General features: G+C 35.8%; 1 protein-coding gene across 1 annotated transcript; it reads left to right on the top strand.

The window, feature by feature from the left end:
- Positions 1–16156: 16156 nt before the first annotated feature.
- Positions 16157–18590, top strand: LOC121763716 (ricin B-like lectin R40G3). Its single transcript, XM_042159779.1, has 5 exons — positions 16157–16261; positions 16322–16554; positions 16645–16767; positions 17794–18019; positions 18311–18590. Coding segments are annotated over exons 1-5 (636 nt in total). The 5' UTR covers positions 16157–16209; the 3' UTR covers positions 18313–18590.
- Positions 18591–19694: the final 1104 nt, after the last annotated feature.

The following is a 19694-nucleotide window of genomic DNA, read 5'->3' as shown; positions in this document are numbered from 1 at the left end:
TCCATCTATTAATACATAATTGTTTTTTAAAAAAAATCTGGTGCCATCACCAATTTACCTCGGATAGCGCCAGAGGTATCATTGGCCAAGCCACCGCTCCATGGGGCTTGACCGACACAGTTACCAGACACCTCCCTCTGTAGCTGCCCCCGCCCGGTATCCGCTCCGGCGCCTCGGATGGCCTGAACTATGCCCCTGCCTGATCTCCACCCCTGAATTTGAAGATGACAATATTGCCAACTTGCAGTAATGGGAATTTGGGTCTTTCTAACTTAATGGGGCTATTAATTTAATTTTATTAGATTTACTTGGGATATTGGAAGGAATTCAAGAGCCTATTGAATGTTGGAAGCCCAAACTTATTCCATTCTCCTACACAAATCAAATCAGCGATGCCAACGAAAGGGAGATTGCGTGAACAGCGAGCAACCGAGCGGTTAGGACTGGCCTGGACTTGCCGAGTACATTAAGAGCATCTCCAGTGGTCGGCTAGCGAGCGGCTCGCCGATTTTTGGCGCTCGCCGAATAGCTCGCCGAACTATTGTAGCCGGCGAGCGCCAAATCGGTGAGAATTTCGGCGATGGAACGCCGATTCCCTGGCGCTCGCGGATTCTCTCGCCGATCGGCTCGCCGCTATTGCAGCCTCCCGATCGGCGAGGAACCGGAGAGCCAAATTATTTTTTTTTAATTTTCGAAACACTATATATACGCGATTTGCGCGACATTTTCATTCGCACCACTTGTTTTAACGAGTACTCTCTCTATCTTAATTTCTGTACAAGATCAACAACGTGAAATGAGTAACGCGGGTGGTAGTAGTAGTGGTAGTGGTGGGGATGTTGAGGAGTACGAACGGCGTTTGAACGAACATTTGGATGCCTATACGTCCCGAGAGATAGACCTGCTGCTACAACGGGCCTCGCAGCCGGCGGTTCCTCAACCTCGACCCGTTGTAGCTGCACATCAGCGGCTATACGAAGACTACTTCGCACCGGAGCCGCGGTTTAACGCCTACCTTTTCAGGCTGCGTTTTAGGGTGGGCAGAGCCCTGTTTATGAGTATTGTCGACGCTTTGGAGCGTCGATATCTGTGTTTCCGCTTCAGGCACGATGCGGCTGGCAGACCCGGGCACACACCTATTCAAAAGTGCACTGCGGCAATCAGGCAGCTGGCCTACGGAGGCGCAGCAGACATGTGGGACGAGTACCTCCACATCGGCGAGACGACTGCCCTTGAATGTATGAAGTATTTTTGTTAGGGCGTGGTTGAAATATTCGGTGAGCAGTACCTTCGAAGCCCAACCCCCGAAGACTGCCAGGAGCTGATGCAGATGCACGGGGAGAAGCATGGGTTCCCGGGTATGTTAGACAGCATAGATTGTATGCATTGGGAGTGGAAGAACTGCCCTGCTGCCTGAAAAGGGTTCTACACGACCGGCTACAAGGGAAAGAATCCCACGATGATCCTCGAGGTCGTAGCTGATTACCGGCTGTGGATTTGGCATGCATATTTTGGGGTAGCCGGTTCGAACCACGACCTCAACGTCCTCAACTCGTCGCCCCTTTTCAACGAGCAGTGCCAGGGCGTCGGTCCGGCCATCAGTTTTGTCGCCAACGGCAACCAACATGATATGGGCTACTACTTGGCGGATGGGATATACCCTAGGTGGCCCGTCTTTGTGAAGACGATCCGATGCGCATCAGATGAGAGGAAGGCCTACTTTGCGGCACGACAGGAGTCGGCGCGCAAGGACGTGGAGCGTGCATTTGGTGTGCTCCAGTCTCGATGGGCGGCAGTTAGGGGTCCAACGCGTTTGTGGCATGTCGACTGCATTGCTGATATAATGTACGCCTGTATTATCATGCACAACATGATTGTCGAAGATGAAGGTGTACAACTGACTAGTTGGGCCAACGACGATAATGAAGCCGGTCCAAGCCACGGAGCGGCCGCCCCCAACGTACGAAGCGGGGTACCTCACGATGAAGCCGGCCGCCTCCAGGCACATGCCGACATGCGCCAAGTGGATGCTCATATTCGACTCCAAAAGGATTTAATAGAAGAGTTGTGGGCGCGGAGGACTGCACGAAGATAGTTTTTTTTTAATTATGTAATTTTGTTAAATTATGTAATTTTTTTTATTATGTAATTTTGTTAAATTATGTACCTTTTTTAATTTAAATGAAATTGTTGAATTTTCCCGTATATGTGGCGTGAATTTAATTCCGTATTTTGTGTGATTGTTAATTATTTGTTTTTAGTGCTGATGATGTGGCATGACTGTGACTGGGCTATTGCTTGTCTAGTTGCTTGTCCAGCTGATGTGGCAGGAGGAATTTAGTGCTGCTGATGTGGCATGACTGGGCTATGGCTGGGCTATGATTGGGCTATTGCTTGTCCGCCGACCACTGTGGATGCTCTAAAGGTTTAATTCTTTTCATTATTGGATTGTAATGTGATTTTTTATTTTGAATGATTCGCTTGAGAGTTAAGATTATTAATTATAAAGTTAGATTTTAATGTTTATGCCGTGTTGCCGATATCACAAAAAAATTATTCACTTTTGAGATGATACAATTATTTGTATTTACTTTGTGAAACATTTTGCACGAGACTCTTCGTCTCATAGAAATAGGTCATTTAGAATTGATACGAGTTCGGGTGTGCACTACCACAATCCCACACAAGTGTTAAAAGCAACCCAAAAAAACATAGTTGGTGAACCAAAGCTACAAGTCCTATTGCTAGTTATGGCGTCCAAATAAGAGGTCATATTCGAAGAGAATACATCTACAAGGGACTTTGCCAACCAAAGATCATTTCTTTCTGAAAATTTCATATAGTAACAAGAAAAAGAGTTTTCAGTTTAAATGGTTTGAAAGTCATATATGATTGAAATAGAGTATTGAAAAACATGCATAATTTTATTTTTGATGTTCTCTTTTCTAGCTTATTAATGATAATGGTTTTGGAGATGAAGTTTGTTTTTTTTTTTTGGTTTTGGAGATGAAGTTGAACATTAGAAGATTGTTAAAATTTTTGTAAAAATTGTAAGAGAATACTTTCTCAGGTTCTCATTAAATGGCTCATATTTTTTTATAAGAAATGATATTTTTGACATAATGACATTACCATAATAGGGCTTAAATAGTAATTTTTTATTGTATTGCATTTATTAAAAAAAACAATGTTTTACATGTATACTATTTTACCCTTTTAGTACAAAACGTATGTATGTGTTTAATAAAAGGTGAGTTCCTTAATGAGGTTTGTGCCTAGCATTTAGTTACATTTCAAAGATTTTTATTTCATTTTTTTGTCGACTTCTCTGTCCTCTTCTCTAATTATAATGTCTTATCAATAAATTCTCACTTTTTTCTCCAATTATAATTCTCCATCAGTAAATTCTCCTTTTCTTTTTCTCCAATTATAGTTTTTCATCAACAAATTATCTCTTTTCCAATTTTCTCAATTCTAATATAACAATAAAAAAAATATTTATATAATTTTATCACATACCTATTACAATATGCATTTGATTAATTCCCTTTGCTTGTCTCTTCACAAAATTAATACTAACTTTTTATTCATTAGAACAAAATTATTTATTTATGAGAATAATAACTTTATTTCTTAAATAGGAGTAACTTTTATTTGAAATAATAGTAACTTTTATTTGCAATAACAATAACTTTTGTTCCCAAAACATTAACTTTTATTTACAAGGATAATAAATTTTATTCATAAGTATTGGAACAATAACTTTATTTTACTAGAACTATAACTATTATTTGTTACGATAATGCTTTTATTAATTATATTAATAATATTTTATTAATTAAAATGATTATTTTTTTAATAATTATAATAACTTTTTGTCCACCATAAATAAATTTTATTCGCAACAAACTATACTAGAGTAAAAAATTTTATATATTAAACACTATGATTTTCATAATAAATGTAAATTTTATTCCTAATAACAATACTCTTTATTCGATGATGAAGTACATTTGAGTAAATAACAAGCTCTCTATCTATCCAATAGATCAAATGATTTGAGTCATTACATATTAAATAGAAAACTATTGATCCTTTTAAAATAATATATTTTATTAATTACAATAATAATTTTTATTCAACAAAACAATAACTTTTCTTGAAAATAACTATATATTTTTATTTATTAGATAATAAATTTTATTAATAAAAAGAATAACTTTTATTAATTAACATAATAGTTTTAATAAATTAAATTCACAAGATTTATAAATTTTATTAATAAACTGGTAAATTTTATTTGTAAGAACACTCATTTTTAATTATATATTTTACACAATCACATGAGTATTTTCTTATAAAATAAAATTACAAATACTCTAATTAAGACTTTAAGAACTTTAATTAAAATCATACATGAATACTATAAATATGAGCATAATAAGCATGCTTAGTTTAATTGTTATAATCTAATATATTTCTCTCCAAAATAACATAAGGGTATATTAGTTGTTAGATAAATAAAACTTAATTATGGAAAAGTGACATAGGGACATTATGACATAAAGACGTAATGTAATGAGTCCCACATTCCACTAATTCATTCTACTCACAATTTCTATTATAAAATTTTTATGGATATTATGGACAGTCCGCAATAAATGTCTCATTTCATTTTTATTACTTTTAGTAAATGAGTATCACATTCCACTAACTCATTCTACTTACAATTAATATTATAAAACTTATACAGTATATAAAAATGGGGTTTATATACCACTTATTTTTTCCACATAGTTTCCCTTACAAAGTTAAACAATTTCTTAAAGTATATATCGGTTAAATATGAAATATTGAATGGAGATGGAATAGAGTATATGCAAATTGAATATTTTAATACTATTATTATATTTTTAAATTTCAGGACGAGTTCATTTAAAAGTCCAGTTCCGTTCCTAACCTCGAGATATGATTTACGAAGGGAGTACTACTTCCTCTATCCTATAAAAATATAACTAATTGAAATGTCACCCGCAGAGGTAGCGTAATTGGTTCCGGAAGGGCAAAATTACAGGAATAGACAATTGAAATGTCACGATAATTACTGTACAATCGATAAAATAAGAAAGAGGAAGAGAAGAGTAGTTAACGTAGTATTAGTTGATAGTGAGACCCACATTATTATTAGCGTTTAATGAGATGTAATTGTGACCCATAGTCGTATAAGTAACTAAATTAATGTATATGGTAATGAGTTGGAAACAACTTTTCATAAATAGAAATGCTCATATTTTTCTAGGACGAACGAAAATAGAAAATGCACATATTTTTATAGGACGAAGGAAGTACTCCCTATGTTCCATAATAGTAGAGTCATTTTTCCATTTTGGTACGTTGCATAGTAATAGAGTCATTTCCCTTTTTTAGTAAAAGTTAATACATTTCTTACACTTGCTTTACACTCTCTTACTTTATCATCTTACACTTGCTTTACACTCTCTTACTTTATCATCTCTACCTTTTTCATTTCCTACCCTCCGTTCCTTGTTAATTGAGACATTTCTTTCCGGCACGGAGTTGGAGAATAATGTGTAAATGGATGGTGAATAAAGTAATAGAGAATAAAGTAAGAGAGATGTAAGAGAATAAAGTAAAATAGAGAGTTATTTTTTGATAAAAATAAAATGATACAGTTATCTTGAAATATCCTATATATAGAAAAATGACTCAATTAAAATAGAATAGATTGAGTATTACACTTAATACAGTTTCTGTCGATTCGAGGGTCGAAAAGAAAAGTCTCGACTGACATCAGAAATTACTTTGCAAAGTTAATTCTATGTGCTACAAGTGTAAGTTGTAACTGTGTTGTTCGCCGATTTTAGTTGTGGTAGTTGGCCTAGGATGCAGATTGTGTCACGTGCAGTTGTGTTTGACTGATTGGTATGTCATAATATTAATCTGGAGCATACACTTGTCCAAATTTTGTAAGCTCAATAAAATAATTTCACATTTTATTTTTGGTTTAATTGTTCAGTGATTTTAAAATATAGTTTTGGCTTATGCAAAGTCAGCCGTCCAACTTTAAATAGATTTATTACGTACTCCTTAGTCACTCAATTTCGTTAGAAATAAAATATTTACTTTTTGACACGAAATTTTATATAGTACTCTCTCCATTCTATAAAAGATGTCACATTTATAGGATGAGACGAAATTTTAGGAGATTTTGTTTTATGTGTTAAGTGAAAAGAGAAAATATAATATTTATATTATTACGAGAGAGAACTTTTTCTAAAATTAGAAATGTGACATATTTAGTGGGACAAACTAAAATGGAAAGTGAACATCTTTTATGTGAATGAGAGAGTATTGTTTAATAAATTAATGAATAGAGAATAAAGTACGGAATATAAAAAAGTAGAAATGATATTGTTTTCATTATAGGAAACATTTCATTTTTAATGAGACAACCCAAAAAGGAAAATGTTTAACTCTTAATGGGACAAATGGAGTACGAGATTTTATATAGTACTCTCTCCGTCCTAGAAAAGTATGAACATTTGGTTCGGCACGAGTTTTAAAACATAATTGTTAAACTAAGAGAGAGATAGGAAGAATTTTTTTTAAGTATTATAAGTGGCCTCATTGGAGAGAAATATGTTTTCAAAATTAGAAAGTTCATACTTTTCAGGGACGGTTTAAACTAATAATTCCCCGTCCCATTTAAGATCTCCATATTCTTGAATGACACGAGATTTTAGATAGAGTAGTTGAGGAGTATAATAAAGTAGAGTGGAAAAAGTAATTAAATATTTAATTAGGAGATAGGAGAGAGGAATTTGTTTCTAAATATGGATACTGAACATCTTGACTGAGACAAACTAAAAAGGAAAGGTGAACATCTTGATTGGGACGGAGGAAGTACTCCTTTTGTCTCAATCTATGAAGATGACCACTTCTTTAGGCCACACGGAATTTTATCCAGTTTTATTTTTTTTGTTAAGTGGAAAGAGTAAAGTGATAGAGAGAATAAAATAGAGATAAATATGTTTATATTTTTAATAATGAGTCATCTTGGTTGGGATAAAACAAAAAGGAAAGTGAATCATCTTCAGTGGGCGGAAGGAGTACCATTTTTTTTAGTAAAATATAACTATCTTTAGGTTTACACTAAAATAAACCGAGAAACTTTTTTTAAATTTTGTGAGTAAAAAAAACATAATATATAGAAAACTCTTTTAAATTTGAGTTTAGTATAAATGGTTGAAGTAAAACTACTATTTGATGTGGCATTTAAACTAAAATGAGTTTGAGTTTAGTGTAAATGGTTGAAGATGCTCTAAGTAGAGAGGGAATATAATAAGAGAGAAAATAAAATAGAGAAAATGATGTATTTATTTTAAGAAATAAGTTATTTAGAGTGAGACATCAAAAGAGAAATATTTTACTTAGAATGGGATAGATGGAGTGTATTACTCCATTAGTCTGCAATAAAATATTTCAAGTTTCTCTTTCCGTGCACATATGAGAGAATAACGTATGAAAGACGAAGAGAGAATAAATTACAATGAAAGAGGTTAAAGTTTTTGACAAAGAAGAAAATGACGCAACTACCTTAGGACAACCCAAAAAAAGAATACTACAACTCAACTACCTTAGAACGAAGGGAGAACTTTAGATAATGAATTATACAATCCACCAACTCCAACTCATTTGATTCACGTTATATAATAAAACTAATACCCCCGGCCTAATTGAGACATTTTCATTTTGATACAAGAATTTAGGTAGTAGTGTTTAGTTAATTAAATTATTAATAGTAAAGTAAGAGAGAGAATAAAATAATAAAGAGAAAAATAATAAAGTAGGAAAGATGATAATGGAAGAGAGATAAGAGGATAAAGTAAGATAGATGAGTGAGTTAATTATTATCTAAAGAGGAAATGTCTCACTTAGGTTGAGACCTATGAAAAAGAAAAATGCTTTACTTAGGCTGGGACGAAAGAAGTATATGGATTAGTAGAAATTATACTTCACTAACTTATTTATCATTTTTAGTTACATTTTTTAAAATTCGAGTCAAGTTAACTTATATCATTTAATCGGGGATAAATTACTATTTTTGCTATTATACTCCTAATATTGTATTTTAAGATAATTCAATCTCTTTCTTATATATTCGTGACATTGAAATAAATAACAATTAATTTCTAAATAAATCACAAAAAATAGTATAGTAAAATTTTAGTTTGTCCTATACTCCTTCCGTCCCAAGATAAGTGAGACGCTTCTTTTTGGCACGAGATTTAAGGAATTGATATTTAAAGAGTTAAAGTATAGAGAGTAAAGTATGAGAGAGATAAAAAAAGTAGAGAAGTAAAGAGAGAATAAAGTAGGTGAATAATTAAGTAAGAGATGCTTTTGTTGCTAAAGGGAAATGACTCATTTATAGTGGGACATCCCAAAAAGAAATGTGACTCGCTTATCTTGGGATGGATGAAATACTTATTAAAATTGGAATGATAAATCACAAAGTTTTACAGATTCGTAATTATTCTATACGTCGTTGTTGCAATAAAATTCATAATTATGTGGCAATAAGATTTATTTAAATGGACAAAATGATGGTGTGATAATTGCGAAATATGTTTACTACAACATCACAACAACGTAAGTATAATTTCAAAATTCTCAAACTCAAGTGATTTATTATTTCTAACTTTGTACTACTATTTATTTGGCAACTAGTCCAATAAAGAATGATATTCACTTCGTCTCAAAGAAGATGACCCCTCTATTAGGAGACACGAGATTTTATGCATATTTATTTGTGTGTTAAGTGGAGAGAGAAAAGTAAAAGAAATAAAATAAAATAGAGATAAAGTGCTTCTAATCTTAGTAATGAGTCATGTTGAAGGGACAAACCATACCAGAAAGTAGGTCTTCTTTAGTGAAACAAAGGGAGTACATGAGTTACTCTAATGTTAAGCATAATCTAATATGAAGGAAATCGTAATAGATAATATTTCACAATAAATACTTATGCAAGTAGATTTAATATTCACGTGTAATAGAGAAGTTTAAAAAATATTGTTGGTTTCAATTTATTACTCCCTTCGTCTCAAGGAAGATGACCCATTTTTTGGGCGGCACGAGATTTTATATAGTTATATTTTATATGTTAAGAGGAGAGAGTAAAGTAAGAGAGAGTATATAAAGTAGAGATAAAAGTGTTTCCATTTTAAGTAATCTGTTATCTTGGTTGGGACAAATAAAAAAGAAAAGTGAGTCATCTTTAATGGGACGGAGGGAGTATTAAAAAGCAAACATTGTTTCAAATTTCACTCCAAACACAAAATTATAAAAAAAAAGGTATAAGCACAAGTTATCATATAGAAGATAAGGGACAACTTCGTTAAAAGTCACGAACTTTTGCCATTTTCTGGTTTTTCCCACAACCTCCTAGTGTAGCATACAATGTCATAACCTTATTCGGAGTGTGCAAATTTCCCTTTCGACCTGACACACGAATTTTTCGATTGAAATATAACGCGGGCGTGGCATGCCTGAATTCTTACATGTAATACGACAAAATCTATAAAACCACATCGTTTTATACATACAAAACGATGTCGTTTTGTAAATGAACACCTTAAATTCATTAAATCTCCTAAGTAAACCCGAATTGGGTATTCTCACTCTTTCAACGCGAATTTGAGCTACATTGTTTGGAGATGCAAAAATGATTCTTGTTTATGGTTTCAGAATGTGAGATTCTGGGTTCAGTTTTAGAATGTGAGATTCTGGGTTCAGTTTCAATTAGGGTTTTTGCTTTGAATTTGAGATTCCATTGTTTACCAATTGATTTTTTGATATTTTGGATCTCACTTTTCTTTTTTTAGGATCAATGTAGGGTTAATTTTTGAATTTTTTTTTATTTTGATTGCAATGTTGTTGATCTGGAGACTGCAATGTTGATATGCATTTGGGCTATTTGAATATTTTCAATTTTTGATTTTTTGCTTAGGATGTCCACATTGTCGCAGAATTCGAGCCAATGCATTTGGCCAAGGGTTGAACCCGTGGTTTGTGACCACACTCTTGAAGCTGAAGTTGTGACATCGAAGACGCAAGCAAATCCCGGGTAATGCTTCTACCGTTGCCAAGTATGGAAGAATGATGATTGCAAATTATTTCGTTGGATTGATCCCTCGTTGTCACCGATTCAAGAGAACTATTTTCAAAAAATGAAGATGGAGAGGGACAACATGCAAGAGGCATTGAGAAAAAGAGTTTCTATGCAGGACGAACCTCAAGAGAAAATCTGTTCAAACACTGATGAATTTGAGCGCTCCAAACTGTTGTTGAAAATTTGCGATGCCAAAGCCGATATTTGAAGTTTATCATTATGTTTTTATGTATCGTGCTATGGCTACTTATCTAGATCATGTAGACTGCCCTACCCCTTACTTGTACTAGACTATCGAATGTGCGACTCTAATGTGTAATGTTTTAGACTATAGATTTTGTCATGATTTTGTGATATGCGTTTCAATATCTCGCCCCTCTTCTAAATTCCAAACACAGTGAAGTAAAGTTATTGCAAAAACAAACTTGTACAAAATACTATTAAAATGGCATAAACAGACCTTGACAAAAAACGATTAATATTACATAAACGAACCTGAAAAAATACGATTAATATTGCACAAACGAACCTGGATAAAATACCCATTGTTAACAAAACAATACACAAACCTAAAGATTGTTTAAACTCCATCATCTGACCACTTAGCCAAATAACACAATTCGAATTAAAAAAACCTGCAGATTGTTTCCTAATACCCATTGTAACCAAAACATTACATAATGACAAAACAATACAGAATGACAAAACAAAAGTTCACTGGTTGAGTCCTCAATCATGTGCTGGTGCCACTTTGCTTAGTAGGAATTGAGCAAGTCCCTTCCACAGGTTGAGTCCTCCCCCTTCCTCTTCCTATTCCTCTTCATCTTCTTCTTAGAACAGTTATGATACCACTGTGCGACATAGAAGCTATTGGTTCCTTTCGAGGCCTCCCCATTTTTGGCTGAAATAAAATTCATTAATTCACTATCTGCACAAGAACATGTACGTTCAAAGTTAGTAACTTTGGTTTAGTTTGCAAGCTAACGATTTCATTTTTGCAAGTCCGGGAGTTGTGGCCTTCTTGGAAGCAGTTCTAATAAGTCATCACACAGATTTTCCCCAGCCTGCTGGGTCTAGTTGGATCCTTCTCGAGTGGGTCCCTTCTCCTTACCTTCTTAGCCCTGCCTGGCATCCTCCGCTCAAGTGGTGAGATGACTGGAAAACCTTCAGATATAGGCCATAATTTCTCCCTATTCAAAGCTGACAGCCTGTACCCATAAGCCACCTTGTACTTGCTCAATGAAAAGTGTTCATGTACATACTCATCCACATCCTGCTTCAGATAGTTAATAACATGACATGCATGTATACAAGGTATTCCTATTATATCTCATTTTCTACATTCACAGTGCTTCAAAGATGGAGTCACTACAAATCTATCTTCAAAGTGACTGACTTCAAATCTGCCCCCTATTGCAGGAATGGTAGTGCAATTTCTGCTCTCATAAATCATGGCTTCAATTTTCTTCTTCACTTTTAGACATAAGACATAAGTGTGACTGTGAAGTCCTCTCAATGAACTCAATATCTACATACTTCTTGTATTGCCTCTCATTAACCTAGTTCTCATTTCTTCAAGCATGTTTATTAGATGTTTACTCCTAGCCTCTAGTATATAGGCATTGAAATATTTACATACATTGTTTAGAATAGAATCAGAACATTGTATTGGAGTGATGAAAGCCTTACAGAATTTGCTAGGGTTCTTGTCCATCAATTCTGCATATGCATGACCATCTTCCTTCTCCAACTGGTATGCTAAATTATATTCCTCCATGTATGTGTTTCTAACGAGCTTCCAGAAAAGCTACTTCAATGCTGGGTCTTTGTGAGTTTTTTTCCAATTTGCAAAGATGTGTCTTGCATAATTTCTATCCTCGGCCAGTGGGATAAGGTCCTTGACTGCATTCTCAAGTCCCTATATTCAAGTTGAAAATGTCGGTTTTGTGTCATAGAAAAGAATAAGTGTGAATGAGTATACCTTCTGTTGGTCACTGATGATTGTAATTCCAACTCCTTCTTCCTAGTTCAGCTCTTGCCTTAGAATGTTAATGAACCAACTCCAGCAAGCCTAATTCTCAATCTCAACAACAACCAAGGGGTACATTTGGTTGTTACCATAAGTTGTTACTGCTGATAGCAAAATTCCACCTAAATACGTCTTCAGAATAGCCCCATCCAGGATCACCCTTCTGCACCCCTCCTTGAAACCTTTTCTAAGTCCAGAAAAACCTATATAAACTGCTTTAAAAATAGCACAAATATCCACATGTAGTTCGAACCTCCCTTCTTTGTCAGCTCTACCTAACTCAAGTATGTACTTCCCCAGCTTAGAATAATGTTCTTCCACCGATCCCTTCAACAAGTCAATGGCCTTCTACTTAGCATGATACAACCTCCACCTCGTGGCCTCAAAGGCATACCTCTGCATTAGGTCCACACCCAACTCTTTACAGCTTAGTTCTGGTCTAAGTCTGAATACTTCCATGTATTTTCTAGTATACAGTTAGAGGTAACAATTTTATTCCTTATTGCCCTAGGACAAGTGTGGACTCCTTCCACATTCTACATGATGAAATCACCTGACTTGTTGACTTGACCACCAGAACATCTCCATTTTCAAGGACTTTTACACATTGCTTCAACATGCTTCTTACTTGCTCTCTTGAAATGGATTTGCCAACCATTCTCCACGACATTATCTGTGATTGCATCTCTAGCCTGAAGACACATATTCACTTTGTTGTCCTCCATTTACTATCCCATGAAACATATCATTAGTTATGACAAACACCTTATTTTCTTTCTTCTTCAACCTGGCTTGAGAGTATTCTTCATCCTCAGACACTAGCTGCTCAATATCCATGTCATCATCAGTTTCAGATGGTATGTAACTCTCATCTTCAACTCTGTCATCAAATCTCTCTCCCAAACCCTCATCACATCCCTGCACACTTAAGCCACCTCCCCCCTGTACAAAATCACGCTCATTCACACTCTTATCCCTACAAAAAATTTCACTTGCATCCTTCTCCACAGAGGCACCCACACTCTTTTGCACAGAATGAACCACACTCTTCTAAATACTCTTTTCAACACTCTCTAAACACTCTTCTCAACATTTTTTTTCAACAGATTGTAAGTTACCCTTCGAAGTTGTTTCCTTTTGACTTTTTTTAGTTGGATTAAAATTACTCTTTCTTACGGACTCAACCCCACTCTTTTTTTACAGATTCAAACTCACTCTCTCCCACAAACCCCCTCCCCCACAAACAGATTTGTGTTGAAGAATTTTATTCAGACTCTCTCTCTCTTTTTTCCCATCAACATATACATGACAAATCAGAGTTCTCACCTTTTTATAAGTGATAACATACGCAATCACCTCAACATCACCTTTTAAGTCAATTTGTTCTACTCCCCATGTTATCTTATAGCTAAGCTTACTCCGGCTATCAAACCCTAATTTATTAAATTCATCCACTAAATCGAAATAGCCAAACCTGTCTGGATCCAAACCACTTACATTTGACATTTCTCCACCTATGTATTTCTCGAACTTTACTCCATCTAGTATGAAATGTCCCCCATGGTATATTCGAAGGCTAAAAGGTTGACAGATGAAATTAAACAAATATCAAGCAAAATCTGAGGGCAAAAACGATGCGAATGAGGACCATGTGACCATTATTAAAAAATGTAAGTGATACGACCCCACGTGGAGGCCCCATGACGAGGTCCATGGCGAGGCGGCTACGGGAGGGGCTCACTACTTTTGTGCAAAAGGCCATGCTGGAGGGGTCCATGACGAACGAGGTGCCCACGATGAGGAACGTGCTGAAATTTGAAGGAGGAAGCATTCCACCCGACCGGGTGGGATTTGACGCACCAAACCACTCGGAAGGGTGCTACCCGCTGGAGGAGTCACAACCAAACTTCTCCACCCGGCCGGGTACCCATGCTGCCTCCCGCCCTGGTGCGCCGTCAAAGGCGTGAAGAGGTCAGAACGTGCCACCCGACCGGGTGACCTTTTGGTCATCTCGTTCACCCGGTCGGGTAGTTCACGGAAGGAAGCCGGGATCTAGAGACTTTCACCCGGCCGGGTGATTTGACACCTTAATATTCACTCAGCTGGGCAGAGTGACGCTGCCTAGATTTTGTGGGCCTTTTCTTAGACTTTTGGCCTAAACTATAAATAGGACTTTTTCTCATTTTTCTAGAGAGTTTTTGCTGAAATCAAATACTTGAGAGATTTGTTCTTCTTAAAGAGGGTTTCTATATAATTCCTAGATTTAGGTTGCTTGATTCGTCAATTTCCAGTGAAGTATGGATCAAGTAGAGGTATGCTTTGAGGATTGTGGTTCCTTGATGATGTAGCCATGAATGCATGTTAGTTATGTTGTAAGTGCCTTAGCTTACTTCATAAATGACTTTGTATTCCATTTTCCACACTATCCAATGTTAATCCTTCTTGTTCATCTTAGATTCATTAGTTCTTGTTGGATCTTTGATTTGCTTTTGTTTATTTTGATTAGTTTAAAATCTACTTCACCAAAAATATTGGATCAAGCATCTACTATTGGGTTTTTCTTTGGGTTAATGGATCATGAATTACATGGATCCATATCAGTAAGCAGGGACCAAAAATTCCAACCAGTATTAAAACCATAAACCCATAGGGGAATTCAATAAAAAAAGCTTTGGAAAAAAACGAGATTAGTGTTCCAACAGCTGAGAATTTGGAAAAAAATGAGATTAGTGTTCCAACAGCTGAAAATTTTTGCAATAAACAGGAAGCTGGACACTTACGAGTTTGCCGCCATTCATTTGTTGGAGAATCCCTACAGATTGTGCTATCGTTTCTTACTTCGTTCACACTGTCACCGTTCAAGCCGTCCTCGTCGGTGCTGCTGAACTCATCGGAGCCTGAGCATTTGCGATTGGAGTGAAGTGGGAGTGAGATTGAGAGAGTTCGCCGATTTTGGCGAAGTAAGGTAAAATAGAGAGAATGAGTTAATTAGGGTAATATTTGGGGTAAGTTGTGTAATAATTGCATTTAGTAAAAAAAATTAAAGTTTTATGGTTAGTTAGTAGCCACGTAGGATTAAAACTACACGTCACCTAGTTCTTAACCGGAAAACCCGACATGGGAAAACAACGCACTATAAATAAGGTTATGACATTTTATGCTACACTGGAAGGTTGTGGGAAAAAACAGGAAATGACAAAAGTTTGTGACTTTTAAGGACAAAATGATGGTGTGATAATTGCGAAATCTGGTTATTACAACATTACAACAAGGTAAGTATAATTTCAAAATCCTCAAACTCAGCTATTTATAATTTTTAACTTTGTACAACTAATTATTTGGCAAGTAGCCCAATAAAGAATGACACTCCATCTGTCTTAAGGATGATGACCCCTCACTAGGCGGCACGAGATTTTATGCATCTTTATTTTATGTGTTAGTGGAGAGAGAAAAGTAAAAGAGATGAAATAAAGTCGAGATAAAAGTATTTCTAATCTTAGTAATGAGTCATTTTGGTTGTGATAAATCAAATAAAAATTAGGTCATCTTCAGTGGAATGGAGAAAATAAATGAATTACTCTAATGTTAAGAATATAAATATGAAATATTAAGCATGATCTAATGGATATGAATATGAATGAAATAGTAATAGATGACATTTCACAACAAATACTTATGCAAGTACATTTAATATTCACGTGTAACAGAGAACTTTGAAAAAAAAGAGAAGTTTGAAATAATGTTGATGGTTTCAATTCTTTATAAAAAAGCAAACATAGTTTCAAATTTCACTCCAACCACAAAATAATAAAAAAAAAAGTATAAGTACGAATCCATATAAAAAGATTAAGGTTGAATATAGTAATGACGTGGCTGTCCTGTCTTAACTACTAAGTCTTGCTCCTATAAAAAGTCTTCACCATGATCATAAACATCTCACCAACACCTAACAAAAACCAAACCAAACCAAACCAAACCAATCAGCATCATGGATCGTCGGCACCACCACCCAGGCGGCGGCCACCACCACCACCACCCACCACCCCCTCCCGTAGTACACCACCACCCACCACCTCCTCCCGTAGTACACCACCACCCACCACACCACCACCACCATCCAACTCCCGTGGTGGTGGTCCCCACACCAGCTCCTCCCTCCCGCGTGGTGGTGGTCGACCACCACCACAACTCTCCTCCGCCGGTCCACCACAGCGGCGACATCTTCACCAGACCCTCCGTCAAGATGTACTGCAAGGCCGATTCCACCTACTCTCTCTCCATCAGCCATGGAAAGGTCATCCTTGTTCGCTCAAATCCCTCCGATCCTCTCCAGGTCAAACATCAAAACCCCAAAATCTCTCTCTCTCTCTCTATCTTTCTCTTTTGTTGACTAATTATAAATTCAAAATTGATTGGTTTTCAGCACTGGATAAAAGATGATAAGTATAGCCACACAGTGAGGGACAGAGACGGATTGCCGAGTTTTGCGTTGATCAACAAAGCTACTGGCCAGGCCTTGAAGCACTCTATTGGTCCAAACCATCCTGTAAACTCTCTCTCCCTTTCTCTTCTATCTTTTCTTTTCTTTTCTTTTTCGATCTATACAAAAAATATAGTACTCCCCTGTCCATGAAAAATAGAGTACATTTGTCATTTTTGATTATCCACAAAAAATAGAGTACATTTAAAAAAGAAAAGTTTTCAACCACTTATCTCTTAATTTTTTTATTTTCTCTTACTAATAATATGGACTCTACGTTCCACTAATATTACTTCTTTCTTCTTTTTTCCCTTCTCTCTTATTTTACCAATTTCAAATTAAAACCCGTGACATTCACAATGTGTCATATTTTTCATGAATAGAGGGAGTAGTATTCATTTCGCTATGCCGTAGTTGAATCGTATTCTCTGTTTTGGACTGTTCTTCTTATATGGCTCTAACTACTTTTTGCAATATGTACTCCTTTCGTCCCTACGTAGTAAAACTGTTTCTTTTTATCATGAGATTTAAGAAATTGTCTTAAAGTAGGAAATGAAAAGATATTAAATGAAGAGGGACTAAAGTTAGAAATAAAGAAATAAGCTGTTTTTTTAAAAAAAAAAAGAAAAAAAATGACTTAGCTACAATAGAAATCTCCGAAAAGGAATATGACTTCGCTACATAGTACGGAGTGAGAACGGTTTTTCCTTGGTGGGATATAAATTTTGCTGTAATTCGATTGTTGAATGGTAGATATATGTGTAAATTATAACACGGGTTCGTTAAAAAGTTAGGTTGAGATGTAATGAATATACTGGCCATTTTCACAAACCTTTGATTTGATTTAGGATATTGAATTCTAAGTTTGTGATTGTTTATGTTGACTGTGAATATAGATTAGCCAATAATTCTATTGAGTATAAGTAGAAAATTTATGTTCACATATCAATTAATAATAGGGGTAAAATTATTGAGTGGGATAACAAGTGTAGGAAAATTTTTAGTGGTCAACTCTCATGTCCAATTACCACAAATTGAAGAATATCGATAAATGAGCAATAGTAAGAGAAATAGTGTGTTTGAATGTGGCAGCTGCAACTTGTTCAATACAATCCCAACACTCTTGATGAGTCCATCTTATGGGCGGAGAAGGAGCTGGGTGATGGGTACCAGGCTGTGCGAATGGTGAACAACATTCGCCTGAATTTCGAGGCTCTCCACGGCGAGAGACACCATGGTGGGGTCCACGATGGCACCACAGTTGTGCTCGGGGAATGGAAGAGTGGAGAGAACCAGCGCTGGAGGGTTGATTTCCACTGTAAGTCATACTACAATAGAAGATACTTAATTTGTCCTGCTATAATTGCCTCCTATTCCTTTTCTTTCTGTCCCATTAGAAGCAAATCTTTTCTTTTTTTGATAAAAATTAATATCCTTATTCTCTCTTACCTTATTTTTTTTTCAATTTCTCTTGCTTACTTTAGTTAGTCTCTATACACTTAACTTACTAAACATGGAGTACTATATTTTTAAACTTCGTACCCAAAAAATACATCACTTATAATAAATCACTTGACATTGTTTCACAACTCTTTTATGTACTCTCTAGGATATATGCTGCTGCTGCTACTACCGGAAGCTGTTCGTTTTGTTGGCTTTTCTGATAATGTACGTACGCATCATCTCTTCACCGGTGTCGATCATACCTTGATTTGGTGGCATGAGAAGTTATGTATGTATTGTAGCTTCAATAAACACAGTAGTCTAATTATGTATTGAAGGTTGCTGGATCCTTGAACCTGTACTGCTTTTTATGCCTAGAATGTAATCTTATCATCTATTGACAATAACACTAATATCTTTGGTAATATAAGTTTTATTAAGACGTCTCTAGTTGTTTTGAAATTTATTACATGTGTGGAATTTACATTCATTTCGCTCCTGCAAGATTTCATGAACTTGAAATCACTGAGTATATAGCCTTCATAACTGAATTCATCACTCTTGTCTCTTCATTCATGAAAAATGACATAGTATATGTAAAATATGCTCCCTCGTTCCTAAAGAATATGCATTTTGAGTTCAGTACGAAGTTTAATGCAAAATTGGTAAAGTAAAAGAGAGGTAGAGTGTTAAGGGTGCACGCCCTCAACAAGATTCCGGTGACGACGAGTGGTCGACGACGGAGGATAACTACGGACGTCCCGGGCTTTCCTCGAGATCAGCTCCAAACTAGGGTTTTGCGGAAAAGTAAAGAAGACGATAAAATTGGGAAAATATGTTATTTCTTGATTGAATGGGAAGAATACAATGCCTCCTATTTATAAGACTACTCTAACTTAGAGAACAAGAAAATAAAGATCCTAATAATATATGGGAAATATATGTTAAATCAATACTAAACTAAATAAGAGAGATTTGAGGATATTCGTAGCGATATTCCCGTATCAACTCCCCCTCTGTTAAAATCCACCTTTTCCTCAAGGTGGAAACATGAAGAAGCACAGAAGAGAGTCGTTGATAACATAAGCTTGACGAGATCTATCTCCTCATGGATCAAACGCACACCAAACACCTGAGCGTCTCCCTTCATTATCTCCATAAAAAATTACCAAGGCGGGCTCGTGATAATTTAACGCTAAAGCGGGGATCTTGTCAACGCAACCACGAATGCTCAAACAACGCTTGTCCATCCGGGGAGGGATCAACCGTGCATCTGCGTCGAGCAATGCTGAACGATAATTCATACTTGTAACATTATGATATGCAAATCCACATTCCACATAGAAACCATCTCTGTCCTCTTTTAACAAAGAAGAGTTCATCATCTTCCTCAACTTCAAAATATCCAACCAATCATGCACATTTCCTTGAAGCAAAACCTTGAAATCCCTTTCGATAACCGGCAAGAAAGCATCAGAGCCGCACAATGGATATATTTTCTCAAAAGATGGAACTTCTTGGTGGTCAAGGCTTGCATCTCTATCCTCCTC

This window comes from Salvia splendens, chromosome 14 (assembly GCF_004379255.2).
Source record: "Salvia splendens isolate huo1 chromosome 14, SspV2, whole genome shotgun sequence".
Taxonomy (NCBI): Eukaryota; Viridiplantae; Streptophyta; class Magnoliopsida; order Lamiales; family Lamiaceae; genus Salvia; species Salvia splendens.
The sequence above is the reverse complement of the archived record's forward strand: the minus strand, read 5'-3'. Positions and strand labels throughout refer to the sequence as shown.